The 15,325-nt window shown below is 36.9% G+C and overlaps 1 protein-coding gene across 1 annotated transcript in view; it reads left to right on the top strand.

The window, feature by feature from the left end:
- The window catches only part of LOC129204553 (E3 ubiquitin-protein ligase parkin-like), a 405,002-nt gene that overhangs the window by 272,908 nt on the left and 116,769 nt on the right, over positions 1-15,325 (top strand). The window contains exon 4 of the mRNA XM_054820775.1: positions 13,992-14,110. Within this exon, the coding sequence (XP_054676750.1) occupies positions 13,992-14,110 (119 nt within the window). The remainder of the gene's footprint in view (positions 1-13,991; positions 14,111-15,325) is intronic.

Raw genomic sequence — 15,325 nt, 5'->3', positions numbered from 1 at the left:
TGTGGAAGGAGCTGATTCGACTAGCAACTTCCTCTGTTTATTGTACTCCCGCTACTGCTACTGTCCCAAAACGTTTCCTAGATCCATATCCATCGATGACATTTTCTGCCCTCTGTTTTTCCTGGCAGTATGTCTTCACATGTGTGACTTCAATATTTTAATTTTGTTCACTTAATATAATTGTTTTAAAAAGCATTTCATTGCAATATTTTACCTATGCATTTTTTCCATTCCATGTCTTCCTTTTCCCTTTCTCCTGCTGCTCCCATTTCCCTGCTGTCATTGGTTTTGTTCAAAAAATGGCAGAAAATGAGTCAAAACTCAATGTTCAGTTGAATGAATTCATTGCAAACCTGAAAAGGAATCTACAGCTAGTATAGCTAGTGAATATTGGTGTTTAACTGTCATGGACCTGATCTGCCAACAGTCTGTACCAGCTGACCCCTGGGTAGAGCACCATTAGCATTTTCCTACCCATGTGGGGTCTGTTGGGCAGCTGAGGACGAGACATGGATTTCTTAAGTCTTCCCAGAGGTAACAGCTCTTCCAAAGTTTTTCTCATTTCTGCTGAGAATAGACATAGGGCAGTGGAAGCATCAACTCGTATAAATGTATGTAACTTAAACAAAGTGTTAATTCACATCTTTTCTTACTATTACTGAAACATACGACATTTTTCAGTAATGCTTTTGAACATGAGAAGGTGCATGTGGAATACTAACTTGTTGCAAAGTTACTGATGTTCTGTATGCTCAGTCATCACAGTTGGCCATTGCTACAAGTTTATTTGGTATATGTTTCTTTACATCAGGTGGAATGTCTTTGAAAATGTCTCTGAATATCAAAAAGTATTCAAAATAATATTTCTTTATAAAAGCAATCTTTAGAAAAGTAAAAGAAACAAAAAATTAAAAACAGCGGACAGATCTTATTCTTTTGAATGCTCAAGGGATCAGAACTAATAAAAAGACTGAAAGCATTAGCAAAAGAACAGAAAATGAAGAGCACTTTTTAAACAACATTGTCGTACAAGTTATGATCATTTTGTAATCAACATGAAGATACTTAATACTTTAAAGGATATTACTGTGGGAGAAATGTTCTTCGGAAAATTAAGGTGTGGTGCAGAACACAATTAGTTTTTAATGCTTAAGATGACATCTTGAAATTGAAAACTAGTCGAGGAAGTTCAAAGAAAATGCATAAAGATTTATAATCTAGTAGTTTAAACTCCTAAGAATTGCAAAAAGACAATGGTCTGTGTTGGACAGAAGCAGGACTGTGCTGAAGCAGGACTATCCTAAGTCTTTCTCATTGCAGCCTGGAGATCAAAATAAGTTGGACCACCACAATTAAGCTACAGTCTTTCTGAAGGGGTACAGCAGCACAATGAAATGTAGTAACATTACTTAATCTCTTTCTCACATGAAATATGACAGTGGCTACACCAGCTCAGATCAAAGATTCATTTAGAGTAGTATCCTATTGGCAGTCCATAGCTTCTGCCAGTAGCTTGTCTAAATCAGTCTGGTAATGATATTTTCCAGGATGCTGTCCCACTCTTGGTCACTATGCCTCTTATGATTTTGTAGACCTCTATGATATTCCCATTTAACTGTCAGGTTTTGGGGCCAAAAAGTCATGGTCTGTTTAAGTGATTGTGGCATGGATACTATGATTATCCATTCCCTCTTTTTTTTTTGTATGTTTTCAGTTCTACCATATCCTGCTCTGAGATGGAAAGGGTGGAGTTGCACATGCTGTTGAAAATGGAGCACATAATGGATTTTTACAGCATTTGTACAGCACTGTTTTCTGTTTTGTTTGGGTTTTTTTTTTCCTCTCTATTCCTCTCTTAATAATTCCTAGCATTCAATTTACTTTTTTGATTGCTACCGAGCACTGAGTTGACATTTTCATAGAACTGTCTATTATAACCCCAAGATCTTGTTTCTGTGTGGTAATAACTAGTCAAGACCATCACTGTTTGCGTAAAATTATTTTTCCCATATACATTACCTTACATTTATCTACAATGAATTTCATTTTTCATTTTTTTATTAGTCACTCAGCATCCTGCATTCTTCACTATTTTTTCCAGCTGGCCTTCATTTTTACTACCCTGAATAAAATCATATCACCAGCAAACTTTGTCATTTCACTGTTCATTTCTCTTTTTCTGATGGTGAATGCTCAAGTCCTAGCACAATTTCCTTTTGGGACTGCACTGAGAAAACTGATCATTTCTTCCTGACCTTTGTTTCCTACGTTTTAACCAGTTATTTGGCCACAAGGGAGTTTTCCTTTTTATTCAGTAACCATGTAATTTCTACTGAAAAATTGCTGAGGAACCTTTTTTAATGTTTGAGAATCTTGAATAACTTAATTAACTTCCATAAACTTTGGGACCTCACTATTTATGCCTTGGGTGCTCTGAAAAATGAACTTTTCCAGAATGTTTTGTAATAGAGTAACAGACTGTCTAACAAAACTAATACCAATTCCGTTGTTGCTGCTCGTTACTTGCCTGTCATAGTTACTGGTAGTTACTATTGATGTATTAGCTTACCTATACCTGGACAACATTAGTTGAGTAGAACTGGGTTTTTTTGGACACTGGAAGTAAGTAGAGAGCTAATACAGAGTAGAAGCTCAGTAGGAATAGCCATTATTTTGACTGAAGGTATGTTGTTATTTGAACTTTCAGTCAAAAGAAACATCTAATTAGATACTGTGATTGCACACTAACACTAGGAATAAAATTTCAAACTAACCAAGAGAGCACAATTTGAATTTTACATTCTGTATTATCAAAAAGGTGGTTGCCTGAATTGTGCATGATCTCCCATGCAGATGTACCTTTGTGAAATGTGACATATTTGAAACTATAAATAAGCAGATACAATCTCATCATCAATTTGCAAATGCAGGCATCCATTCTATAAATTTAAATATAGTTTCTTTTAATTCTTTTCCTAAGTTCTGTGGTGCATTCTCAATTAAGAAGCTGATGATTTCATGACATTTTACCCTTTCCATGACCTGTCAGTATTGTTTCTTGTTGGACATGACACAGGTATTTTCTGGGATATCGCATGCTTGGTGTGATGGTACCAAGAGGCTCTGCAACTTCTTCTCCCTCCTTGGGTGTTTAACTGAGTCAAAGGCCAGCTGTGAAATGAGGCAGTTGTGTAACCTTGGATCAGACTTCTGTGGAAAGAGCTGTGTGAGAAAGTGCTCAGAGATCTCCACCTCACCCATCCTCAGTGGGCCCGCTGGCCAGGGAGCTGCATTTAAGCTCAGGTCCTTACCTGTGTTCCATCCCTGGGCTATGTTTTTAGGTATGCTGTATCTGGATGTATATCTTCTTGATCCTGACCTTGACTTGATTTCCTGGCCTGACCTGGAACCAGACTCATCCTTATGGACTTGCTTGGTGACCACTGGTCTGAGTGACCATCGCTGCACCTGCCCTGCTCACCCTGCTGAGGTGCGGTGGGTCTGAGCCCCCATTGGCCAGACCCTGGCTGCTGTTTGCCATACCATCACCGTTGACTCCTGGCTCCCCTGTCCTTCCCCTGCTGTGCTGCACCCTGGCACCCGAATGTTCCAGATTTCTGGGGTGTCGAGCTGTCCAGTCACAGCTATTTCCCTAAGCATGCCGCGCTCTGTACAGAAATCTCAAGCAAGCGCACACGTTCTCAAATTCCACTTAGACAAAAGGGAGGAAACCAGAGCTGTGCTGGAGCTGATCAGTACAACTGGCTTTTAATTTGTAGGCATTTCTTAGTTTATTTGCTGCAATTGTGCTCAACTGGATCTGCTGCTCATACTGAAGCCTACAGTAGGAAATGTGCTTAGTTTTCTGGAGCAGCTCTGCTTCGCCTGGTGTGCTTAGGCTTGAACCCAAAAGTCCCTGCCTGCAACTACAAATAGGCCAGTTCCAGCCAGTTGTTATCACCCAGGTCACACTCCACTCAGTCCCTTCAATGAGGTAAAAAGCAGCTCAGGGTGATGGTTTGTGGGGGATGTTACAGGTGGTGCATAGTGGTTTCCCCATGCACAAGGAGTACATTTTCAGGGAGACCTTTTGATACCTTAGTCTTCAGCGCTTTGCTGATGTACAAGGTATCATTTGTTTGTCTCCCACGTATCATTTGCCAAGCTTTCAGCAGTCTCATGAAATTGTCTTTTTTTTTTCTTTCTCCCCCTGTGTTTTGCTGTCTGGCAGAATCATCACAATTGTCTTTTTCTCTTTTTGCTGCTTTCACTCCTTGTTAATACAAACCATGCTAGCTTTAGTGTTGAAGTTTGCTCCTTTGTCTGAAAATCAGAATGCGAACTGAAGGAGAGAAGGATATATTATGAGAAGTAAGAGAAAGGTGAAGCTTATGTAGAGGTCAGGAAAGGAAATGAGAAGGGGGAAAGGTAATTATGGAAGTTACCTGGGTAACAAGATAATGAAGGAAGAATTTGGGTGAAATATGAAAGAAAGTGAAGCTAAATGATTCTGGGACTCAGAAAAGGGAAGCAGAAGATTCTTACATGATAAAGATTGAAAAAGCCTAATAAACTTTTTCCCTACCCCATTCCAAATTCCAGCAATTTAAAATAGATCAAATACTATTCTTTTTGCATTTTTTGAGTTAATAGAAGCGTCCTGGTTTTTTCCTGTCCTGTGTTTTTTCACACAAAAATTTTTCACTGAGAAGGAAGGAGGTAAACAGATAAATGTCTCCCTCTTGTCTTTGTCAAGTACTTCCGATATTCTACCTTTTACAAAGGCATTACACCCTTTTCAGCCAAATTCCAGCTCTTCTTAATATCCTCTCTTACTTTCATTTGTAGTCCTTGTTACAGTGACAAGTCCATTTCTTTTTTCCAAATAGCTGTGTCTTCCATATACTTGAATTGCCTGTGATCCCTAGACTTTCTGCAAATATTTGAGTCTCGAGAAAAGGAATTGGTTTTTAAGGTTTAGACTATTTAATATTGTTATCCATACTGCAAAATCCCGCAGCTGTTTGTCACGAGTTCTTGTGTACAGCATCACCAAGTGGGATTCATCTCACCTAATTTTAGAGGTTTGCAACGTAGATATCTCTACCAGACCTAGTAGTCCTAAATCCCCACAACAGAGAGAAACAGACCCTTTTAAGTACAATTTATCTGACATATTTATATCTTTTTATATCTACTTTAGGATGAATTGAATCAAACCATAAAAGTGCCCGTTTTTCTCACTAGAATATAGCACCAGTTTAGATGAATCTAGCTGTCAAATAAATGCCATTCTTATGGTCTAAATTAGATAGGCATCGTAAAGAATAAGTATTGTCATCAACAGGTAGAAATGTTTTATAAATGTGTGCATCTGCATATATGTGTCTGGGGGGAAAGCTATGTGCTCTGTGAAATCTTTGCAGGTAAAGATGGGCAGTTAAAAAAGAAAAGATTAGAGGCAGAACATACCAGTTTAATTTTTGGAAAGTGAATGGAATCTTTAAAGTCGTTTTCTTAGGTGAAGAAGTGCAACCTCCATGTTTTTTTTTTAATTTAGCTTTATGTGGAAATTTTCACTACTTTGAGACTACTAGGCTTATACTGCAGATGTTTTTTCTCCTACTGTGTTGAATCAAGCAAAGTTCTTAAAGTGAAGACAGTGGGAGAAATACTTTCCCTTTTTTTTTTTCACTTCTAGCTATGTATTTTCCATTACGTGGGTGCAAATTGCTAAAATGGTCTGAGAGGTCTCTGACAGTCAGGCTACATTTATAAATCACGGTTAGTCAAAATGTAAATATAATGGAATCTGAAACCATGTTACCTTTATGTACTTTTCAGTCTGTTGAAAGACTTCCTGTAGCTGTGTCCTCTTTCAAAGAGCGGAGGTAAAGCCAAGGCTCAGTAATCATTATCAGCTATATGAAAATGCAGTTCAAATGAAAACAGTAGGTTAGCTCCTAATATCCCTATTCAGATTTTATTCACTTCTTAAACAGTCCTATGGACGATAATGGGTGTTTTGACTGATTAGAGATTTCAGCATCAGGTCTACAGTCATTATGACTAATGTTTTCTGATTAACTAGTCATGCATATCAAAATAATTGGTCTGTGCTATCACTAACATGTATAAAGCTCCCACAGCATGTTCATCATTAACAACACAGAAAAAAGGAGGTAATTCAGGTCCTAAGGAGCTGAAAATTTAAATGGGGAGACAGTACAAAACACTGGGATACACATCAGAGAAAGCTACTTCCTCTTTTTATATAAAATACTAAAGGGAGAGAACAGTTTTAATACTTTTTGAGATGGCATATTTGTGGGTAAATTAGCTTTGAAGAGGAAGAAAAGAGAGAGGTTGTCTTATTGGGATGAGAAGACAGGTCCTGACATAGATCATAAATGGGCAGCCTTTTGCATCTTCATAAATTTTTTTTGGCCAGTAAAAGCAACATAATTAAATGAACTCAACAGAGAAAACCACCAAGCATTTTATTAAAACTAGCCTGTAGTAAATAGCTTTATGTGATAATATTTGAAAGTGAAAACTTCAAAAGAAGGATTGTTTCCTGTATTAGTATTAAACTTTTTAAAGTTACACACCAACAAAATATGTGCCTCATACATTTACATTATACATATATATGTATAATTCACATATGTACAAGTACATATATATTTATACATATTAGCCATACATACTAGCCTGGTCCCTGTTAAATGTACATTGTTTAAAAGTTACTGGAGATGTTGGAGGTATAAAATGATCAATAAATTGCTTTTGAAAGTGCAACAACTGATTTTGTCTCAGACCCACTCCTGCTTTTTGGCTAGAAAATTCTATCTCACACTTCTGATATTCAGGTTTGGGTACTTTATTGTATATTTCTCTAAAACTGAACAGAAGGAAGCGGTAGGTCTGATGTTATACAACCTGCAGTGTGGCTTATTCGAACTGTCCTCATGTCTTTTTTTCTATGGCTAATCTGAAGACCTACGTCAACAAATAGCTAATGTAGAAAATACACTGAAGAGAAAAGCAGAATCTGAATTAATAGCAAAAACATTGAGAAAAATTTTAATGGAGACCAATGAGACTACATGAAACCTGTCATCTGTGTATCTTGGATCATTACTGTGAGCTCTCAACATACAGCGTCAGATCAAACAACCCCCTCAGGTTTTCCTTTGGGATTTTATAACTATCCATTTTGGTAGTGTTCCCCTTGAATCCTTGGCCTAGTGACTCCATGTCCACAACTCTTTCTGTCTGACATTTTAATTTTATCCTTGTACGGACTTTTTCACAGCTCTTTCTCATGACTTGGTCATTTCCTTAGAAGGCTGAGCCAAGGTTCTGCTGGTGGGCCCTAGACCTGCGACACTCTTGAACGCAGATAACTAAGCCTGAGGTGGAGATGACAGGGAACAATGCTTACAGAGGAGCTTATGGAGAGGGGGTTGCAATACTTAGGGTATTTCTGTGTCTCCTGATACTTTGTCTTGCTCCAACGCTTTTCCAGTCATCTTTCTCACATGTCCCTACTCTAGTATTGCCCTCAGACACACTTTCAACATTTCCAAGTGGGAAGTCATTAAGTTTCTCCAACAATTGCAAGCTTCACTTGAATGAGAACATTGGTAGAAAAAATGGCAATATCAGCACCACGACACCATTTTAACTAAATAGCATTCATTATGATTCTATCTCAGAATTATTTTTCATGTATTTAAGGAGCTATTATGCATCCATAGAAGTGCATTCAGTACAAAATATACTGGAGAAAAATTATTGTCGTTGTTTTTCTTGACCTACCATGCATTCCTGAGTGACAGGGATGCTCTCCCCCAGCACTGAAGGATATTAAACTTTAAAAATTGATCCTTAACCCTACCTCTGATGACTTAGTTTAAGCAATTCAGTTTACATAGGGCTTAAACTCATTTTTTTTTTGAGACATTATTTCTGGGTATTAGAAAGGACGTGATGAATTTAGGTTAATATGTTACTTTATCTCTTCTGTCATGTTATTTGATGGTTAATATAGAAAGATAATAAAAATTGAAATAATTTATTTCTAACACTGTAGCATGACCTGAGGCTATAACTTATCTCATTACCAGAGTTATCTTAGTAGGTTAGCCATACCTCTGCTTTGAATTCTGGAAGGTCTTGGAACCTTCAGTAGCCATTCTTGATCAGTTTCTTGCTTTACATTGTACTGCAATTTTTGTTAGGAAATTTTGTTAGGAAAATATCAGCACTAGATATTGCTTGTACTTTAAAAACAGAAGAAAAAACAAAACAAGAAAAAACCTGGAACAGCTCAGACTTATTTTCTGTTTGCTCCCACATGGATAATTCTGAATTTGCTTTAAGAGACATTAGTGTAATTTATATTCTTTCAAAGTAAATGTCCTCCTTATTGAATGGAATCTCAGAACGATTGAAATAATAACTTCTAGAACTCACAGAAAATAAATCATATGTAGGAATAATGGAGGTGACATTTTTAAAAAGTAATGGAAAAGTCTAGGAATTTTAAACCTAAAAGCTTACTTGAAGTTCCTGAAAATTATTGGAGGAAAAATCTAACACTTGGAAGCAACTTAAAGAATCCAAGAATAAGACTAACAACCAGCTTGGATGTATCAAAAAACAGATCATGTTGAACTGTGGAAAGAAGAAAGCAGTAGATATCACATGCTCACCTTTGTAAGGTTTTCGACAATTTAGCATGATACTGTTGTTAGCCCACTGGGGTCCAGATATAGATAAAAATATAGCAGGGTTGCTGTGAACTTGTCTACTCATCTGTGGCTGGGGAGTAGTTATTAGTAGTTCATCATCAAAATGGAGGGATATATTGAATGGGTCTGCCCTACATCTGATATTAATCAATATTCTCATTAATGAACAGGAGGAGGGAAGAGGCACAACACTTATTAAATCTGTAGACATCACAAAGCTAGGAGGGACTGTGGGTAAACTGGACGATAGACTGAGAATGTAAAGTGATCATAACAAATTGGAAATATAGTCTGGAAAGAAACACCATACTGTTCAGAAGGGGCCAGCACAGGGTATTGCACTTGGCTGGCAGTGTTCAGCAACACAAATACAGAATGAGTTACAACAGGTGGAAGAGATAAGGCTTTGAAGGTTCATTTTAGATCATAGACTGAACAGGAACCAATTAAGTTATGCCCAAAATGTTAAGCAAAATATTATACAGAAACAGATAAACAGAAGTATAACCTTCAAGATGTCTTAACAAAAAAAACCAAAACCAAAACAAAACAAAAAACCAAAACCAACCCTAAAAAACCCACCACAAAAACAACCCTATGGTGCTCAGCATCAGAAAGACTTCAGCTGGAAAATTACATCAAGTTTAGGGAGCTGTGCCTAACACTATTTAAAGAAAAGTCCAAGAGAAATATTTAGAGCTCTAGAGAGTATAAGAAAGGAATGACCATATTGGGCTTGACTAGCCCATGAAATAGAAAACCAATATAAAAACCCTACTGCAAAGAGAAAGAAAATAAATTGGTTTCCATATCTTTGGTGGAAAGTAGAGGATGTAACTGTTAAATTTCAGCAGAGAAAATAAAAGCTAAAAATAAGGAATATCTTCTTAAAGATAAAGATATTGAAGTACTAGAACAGATGACCTGAGGAAGGAGGTTGTGACTTTTCTATGACTGCAGATGGGAGAGGCATTTCTTGGGACTCCAGACAGGAGACATTCCCTTACACTTTCCCTGAAGGAGTCAGTCCTGTAAGTGTTCTCACCAAATGCAAAGGGCAGTTAACGTAGAGGGGGTTAGGGCAGTTGTGCAAAGGGCAGTTAAGGCAGTATAGCCAGGCAGTTGTGCACTAAGTGAGTTTTGCTGTATTGAAACAAGTTATGATAGGGATTCAGCAATGCAAATAGAAATTACTCATTTGGCTGCTAATTTATCACATGTGATAATTTTTCCTGTGTTTCCAAGTCAGATTTATCTAAAGCTTGACATATTGGAGATGGCTTCTTGAAAAGTTAGCCTGTGATCATGTGCTGAAAAATGCTTTTGGACTTCTAAGAAACTCAGGTTTGTAAGGTTAACTTTCTGGTGGAATCTTTTTCAGTTTCCAGTAAATTAAAGTAAAATACTTGTCAACAAAATGACAGATCCTTGTTGCACCATCTTTAAGGATAAGAGTAATGTGACTCAAAGTAAAGAGACTCAAAGTAAATGGCTTCTCAAAAGACATACTGATGTACCAGCTGGTGTGGAAAAGCTAGAAAAGAGTGTCCAGACCAACAGATGAATTGTTGATGGTCAAAAGAGACTAGCCCTTGACCTCCAATGAAATATTTTGAATACGGACCTGAAAATTGAGATTGCTGTGACTTTACCTTCTCAGAAAAGAATAACTGCAGATACAGAACATTTGTTTTTCCCTCAGTCTTCCTCCACCCACCAATGTATGTAACTACAAAGAAGACTAGTAGTTATAATTTATTTTATTTATTTATGGTGTTAATGCCCATATTCAGTATCAGAATCAGCATTTATGAAAGGACTTCCATTTTTTTTAACTCGTAATTTGCTGTGTCTGCACATTCTTGCTGAGTGCCAGTATTATAAATTATTAATGGAAAGCTTTATGAAAACTTATAGACCATAATTGAATGAGGAAAGGTGAGGTTCTAAGGTTGGTGCTGCAGCAACTTTAGAGATTACTGGCACAGTGCCATAATTACAATTCTTATTAATATTGCTACGTCAGAGCTGGTGCCTGAAGCAGATTTCTTTGTTCCTGTTTCTTTCAGTTGCTCTCTGAAAAGGGATTCAAGAGGATGCAGTCTCAGCCAGGGACCATGCTAAAATGCCCAGTGACATTAAAAGTAAAGGGTTTAATGCTGGCCATCAGTATTGTACTGTATGCTGACTTTTAGCATTTGCGTTTTTAATTCAGTCTTCGCTGCTCCTGGTGATGCTTCTCAGGACATACACCTAACGATGTAACTGCATTTTGTGCGACTGAGATCCGCACATCTGCATAAAACCGTGAATGGATTGCTGAAAATCTCCATTTACACTTTCTTCCTAAAATCAGCAGATCCATCTTGTTGTTTTGTGCCTTTCTAGCAGCCTTGCTATAGCAGACATTTCAAAAGTTATTCTGGGTCTCTGGATAGATCTGTGCTGCTTAACTGCTCCAACTCATTATATTATAAATTTGTTTCTTGTGTTTCAAATTTGTGCATAGGGGATGTGTTTGGAGGTACTTTTTATATTCATGAAAAAGGAAAAAAAATGGAAAGTGCTAAGAAAAATGAATATTGAGCTAATGTAGTCTATTTTTGCACGGAGTAAATATCAAGCTAATGCATAAGATTTATCCTCTATAGTAAATCAGCAATATGTCTCATTTTAGGCCTCTCCTATGACTGCTATTTTGTACTGCAGTATTCAGTCATGCTGATTTATGCCATACTATCCTGTGAATATTTTGCAGAGTATTATCAATAATACAATTTTATCTTTGGGTCCAGACGGAATGAGCTTAGAACTCAAAGCAGGCAGAAAGCATGATTCCTGTCTCAAGTAGTTTACTTCTTGAAATAAACTTGGTATAAAATGTGAGAAAGGGACACAAGACATCAGGGAGCAGAGGACTGGATCAGGAAAGGCATCAGCCCAATTATGTACTCGATAAGATCGTTCTGTTTGATTGGAAGAGTTTCATTAGAGTCATGGCAGGAGTCCTGCTGGAGAGTAGGATCGAATTAGGACAGTGAGTAGTGGCATCACAGATCTGCTCAGGATGGGTGCTTCTACATGTGAACAGAAGCAGCAGTCTCATTAGTCTCATTACACTCCCCATATAAGAAATCAGAGCCATGGGAGAGGACTGGTGATACCAAAATAAGCAAAGGGCTCTGGTCTCCCTTCCTGCACTTGGGACTGAGTCAGGAATAAGTTGCCAAAATCATCTCGCTTATTGTGGGCCTCTCTTAGCAGTAGCATTCTCGCTTCCATAAAAGTCAGGTAGCATTTCCTTTGAATTGTGCTACAGGTATTGCCCTTTTGTTTTACCGATTCACCTGCTGATCCTGCATAGAGGAACTGCCAAAAGTAAAATCCAAGCATTTGCAAGTGTACTCCTCCTCATTTAGCACTATTGTAGGTTCGATTTTTGTTGTGGGTTCTAGCTCAAATCGAGTCTAACCCACACATGCTCTCAGTCCTAGGACTTAGGAGCCTCAGGCAAAATATGAGTGCGTAGAGATACAAATGTCCAAAATTTTGTCATATTTAGTTTGGATTCACCTCTCAACATTGCACTATATATTAAATAGTTCAGCATAAGCCTTTTTTTCTTTAGATGAACTATTTTAATCTCAGAACTGTGTTTAATACTGATTTGAGAAGTGTACTCTCAACCTTTTGAGTTGCACTTAGCTATAAGAAAAATGTGTATGCTTGTGAATGTATGAATGTGTGTTAATTTTCCACAAAAACTGAATTCAGTTTAAATTCTGCTGTGTTTTATATTCTGCTATGGTGATTAATATTCCCCAGGGAAGCATAATGAAAACACTTGATAGATCAGTTGACTAAAATTAATATTAGATACATCATTGATGTACTCTTATGTATCTTACATTTCTGAAAACTTGAAAAAGTGTTATAAGATTTCTTCTTTCATCAGTGTACATCTTCTCTGAAGACATCTACATTTTCTTAGATAAAAGGTTTTTGGATGACATAGTTCTCTGAAATTGAGTTGTGGAAGCTAGTTACACATGTATGTTAGGACACCTATGAATAGGTGTACCATGAAATTGGTAGGCATTTTCACTGGCAGAAGACAGGGTCTGACCTTTATCATGTGAAGGATATGTAAAAATAAAGTAAGTCAGTCAGTCATGTTTAAAAATATTATTCCAGATCATATTTACTGTTGTAACATGTTAGGATTCAAATATACATTAAAAATATATTGCTGATAAATGCAGGGAGAAGTAGAAGAATGGGGAAGAAGACGTTGGAAAGCTTTTCATCTCTAAGGGACTGCTGTAGATTCTCAAGTTCACCACTGTCTAACGGGTCAAATCTCCACAACCATTCCTCTTGATTTTGGGAAAAATCTGTTAAAAACTTTATTCTGGACTCAGTTCAATGGCTGATAATAAGCTGGAGTCTCTGAACTTGGAGATGCCTAGTCTGGATTAAAACCACACTATGAATCTTCCATCATTTTCTAAGGAATAGCACTGGCCATCCTAAAAAGCGGTTTACTCAAAACAGTGATCAGGATTGCATGTGAAATGAAATTCATTAGCATTGCCCCAGGCTTACACAAGTCTCTGCGTATCATCTTCTGTTCCATAGTTTCACAGAACAGAATGCATTTCATTTCATTTTCCTTGAAAATTTACTTGGCCTCATATCTTGGCAGCAGTTTACAAACTTTGCTAGGTTATACTGCTGCCAGCAAGAATAAAGAAATGGTTCCCAGTCTTCCATGAATAAAACTAAATTTGCTAAATTAAATATTTGTTTTCTTGCTGTGATATCAGTCAAACTAATCTTGTAAACTTCATCCAAGGAAATATTCATGCAATTTGAACTCACTACAACTTGCAGCTAGACAAATTTAGACTAGGAGTAAGATGCAAATTATGGAGAGCTGGGGTAATTAATCTCATACATCACTTGCCAAGTGCTCATCAGTGGTAAGCTCAAACTCAAGACAGGATGCATTTTCTAGGAGTTATGGTGTAGTTCACATACAACTATTGATCAAGAAGCAGGAGTTACTGAAAAGTGTTAAGAACTAGACCAGGCAAGAAAAGACCTATTTTTTTTTACTTATCACTTACAAAGTCAAATAGAAGCCTGTCATTACAGTTTGTTACTGCTTTTCAGTATACATTAAATGTTTCTGTTTGTTGTTTGTTTGTTTGGTTTTTTTTGTCCTAACAGGTACAGCTAGTTACAACAGTTTTTATGTTTTTTGCAAAAATTTCTGCCAAGATGTGAAACCTGGGAAACTGAGGGTCCGCTGCAGTGTGTGTAAGCAAGGAACACTGACGTTGGCAAGGGTAAGCTTTTTTGTTTGTTTGTTTGTTTCAAGGTTTTGGAGAATATGGAAATGATATATCTAGTTTCATCTATTTGCATACCTGTGGCTATGTATATATGTATTTCTACTTAATTTTTTTCTTGCTGTTTATAACTGAGAAGAGTAATTCAAAGGCTTGTGAACGTTTCACTTATGTCCATTATTTGCAGCACACATAAGGAACACATTGCAGACTAGAGCTCAAAAGACATTCTGAGCATTATATTTTAAGGACTAATGATTAACCTGGTAGTATGCACAATGTATACAACTACATGTGTGCTGAAGAGTTAGAATTATAGATGCTTATACAAAGCTTGGAGCAGTTGTTAAGGCCCCGGAATACAAGAGAAGTTGTCATTAATGTACATTTCCAATGGTATCATATTCAGGATGGATAAAAACACAGACAGCATTCTATTTAGCTTGAATACAAGCAGTCAGTGCTGCTGAAAGACATTGCCGTTATCACTAGATGAGTTTGAACCTTGTGTATTGCATTGACCACACACAACATGTGCCCTTTGCTACACTCAGTGGCTTCCTTCGGCATGCCGACTTTTGGAAATAATGACTTTCACACCTGTGCCATCTGGTTTGGAATTGTTATGTTCCTTGTATTAAGTAGACTTAAATAAATTCACAAAAATTTCAGTTTTTACAGTATCTGCTAAATAGTGTTCTTCATTTTGGAGACTGGGGGAGAAAAAACAAATCTCATATCTCTTTATTGTGTCCCAAGAATTCCTCATAACTCCACAATAAAAATCTTATTATAACAAGTTCCAGTGTGGCATATTTCTAAATACACATTTTTGTATCTGATTGCCTGGAATGTACATGGGCCTACATTATTTTGACAAATACAGGGTCAATAACACAGTAAAAATGCACAAGCTGATAATTTCCATTGCATGAGCAGAGTGCAGCTGCTTCTTTTTCTATTAGCATACTTTACAGTAGGTATGAAAAGAAAGTAGCTGGAAACTTGTAGTGGAAGCATTTGCAATTTTCAAGATTTATTCAAAAATTCCCAGCTTTCAGAAGATTTGAGAAGATACTTCAGCATAAAGGTACAAAAGAGAAAAGGGAAATATCTTTTAGAGAGTATCAAATGATTTTTTTTTTCTATTTTAGTTATAAAATAATGCTTGTCCATGAAATAATTCACACTTAAGTTTCTTGTTACCTTCTC

The sequence above is a fragment of the Grus americana genome, chromosome 3 (assembly GCF_028858705.1).
Source record: "Grus americana isolate bGruAme1 chromosome 3, bGruAme1.mat, whole genome shotgun sequence".
Taxonomy (NCBI): domain Eukaryota; kingdom Metazoa; phylum Chordata; class Aves; order Gruiformes; family Gruidae; genus Grus; species Grus americana.
This window is presented reverse-complemented; position numbering and strand designations above follow the sequence as displayed.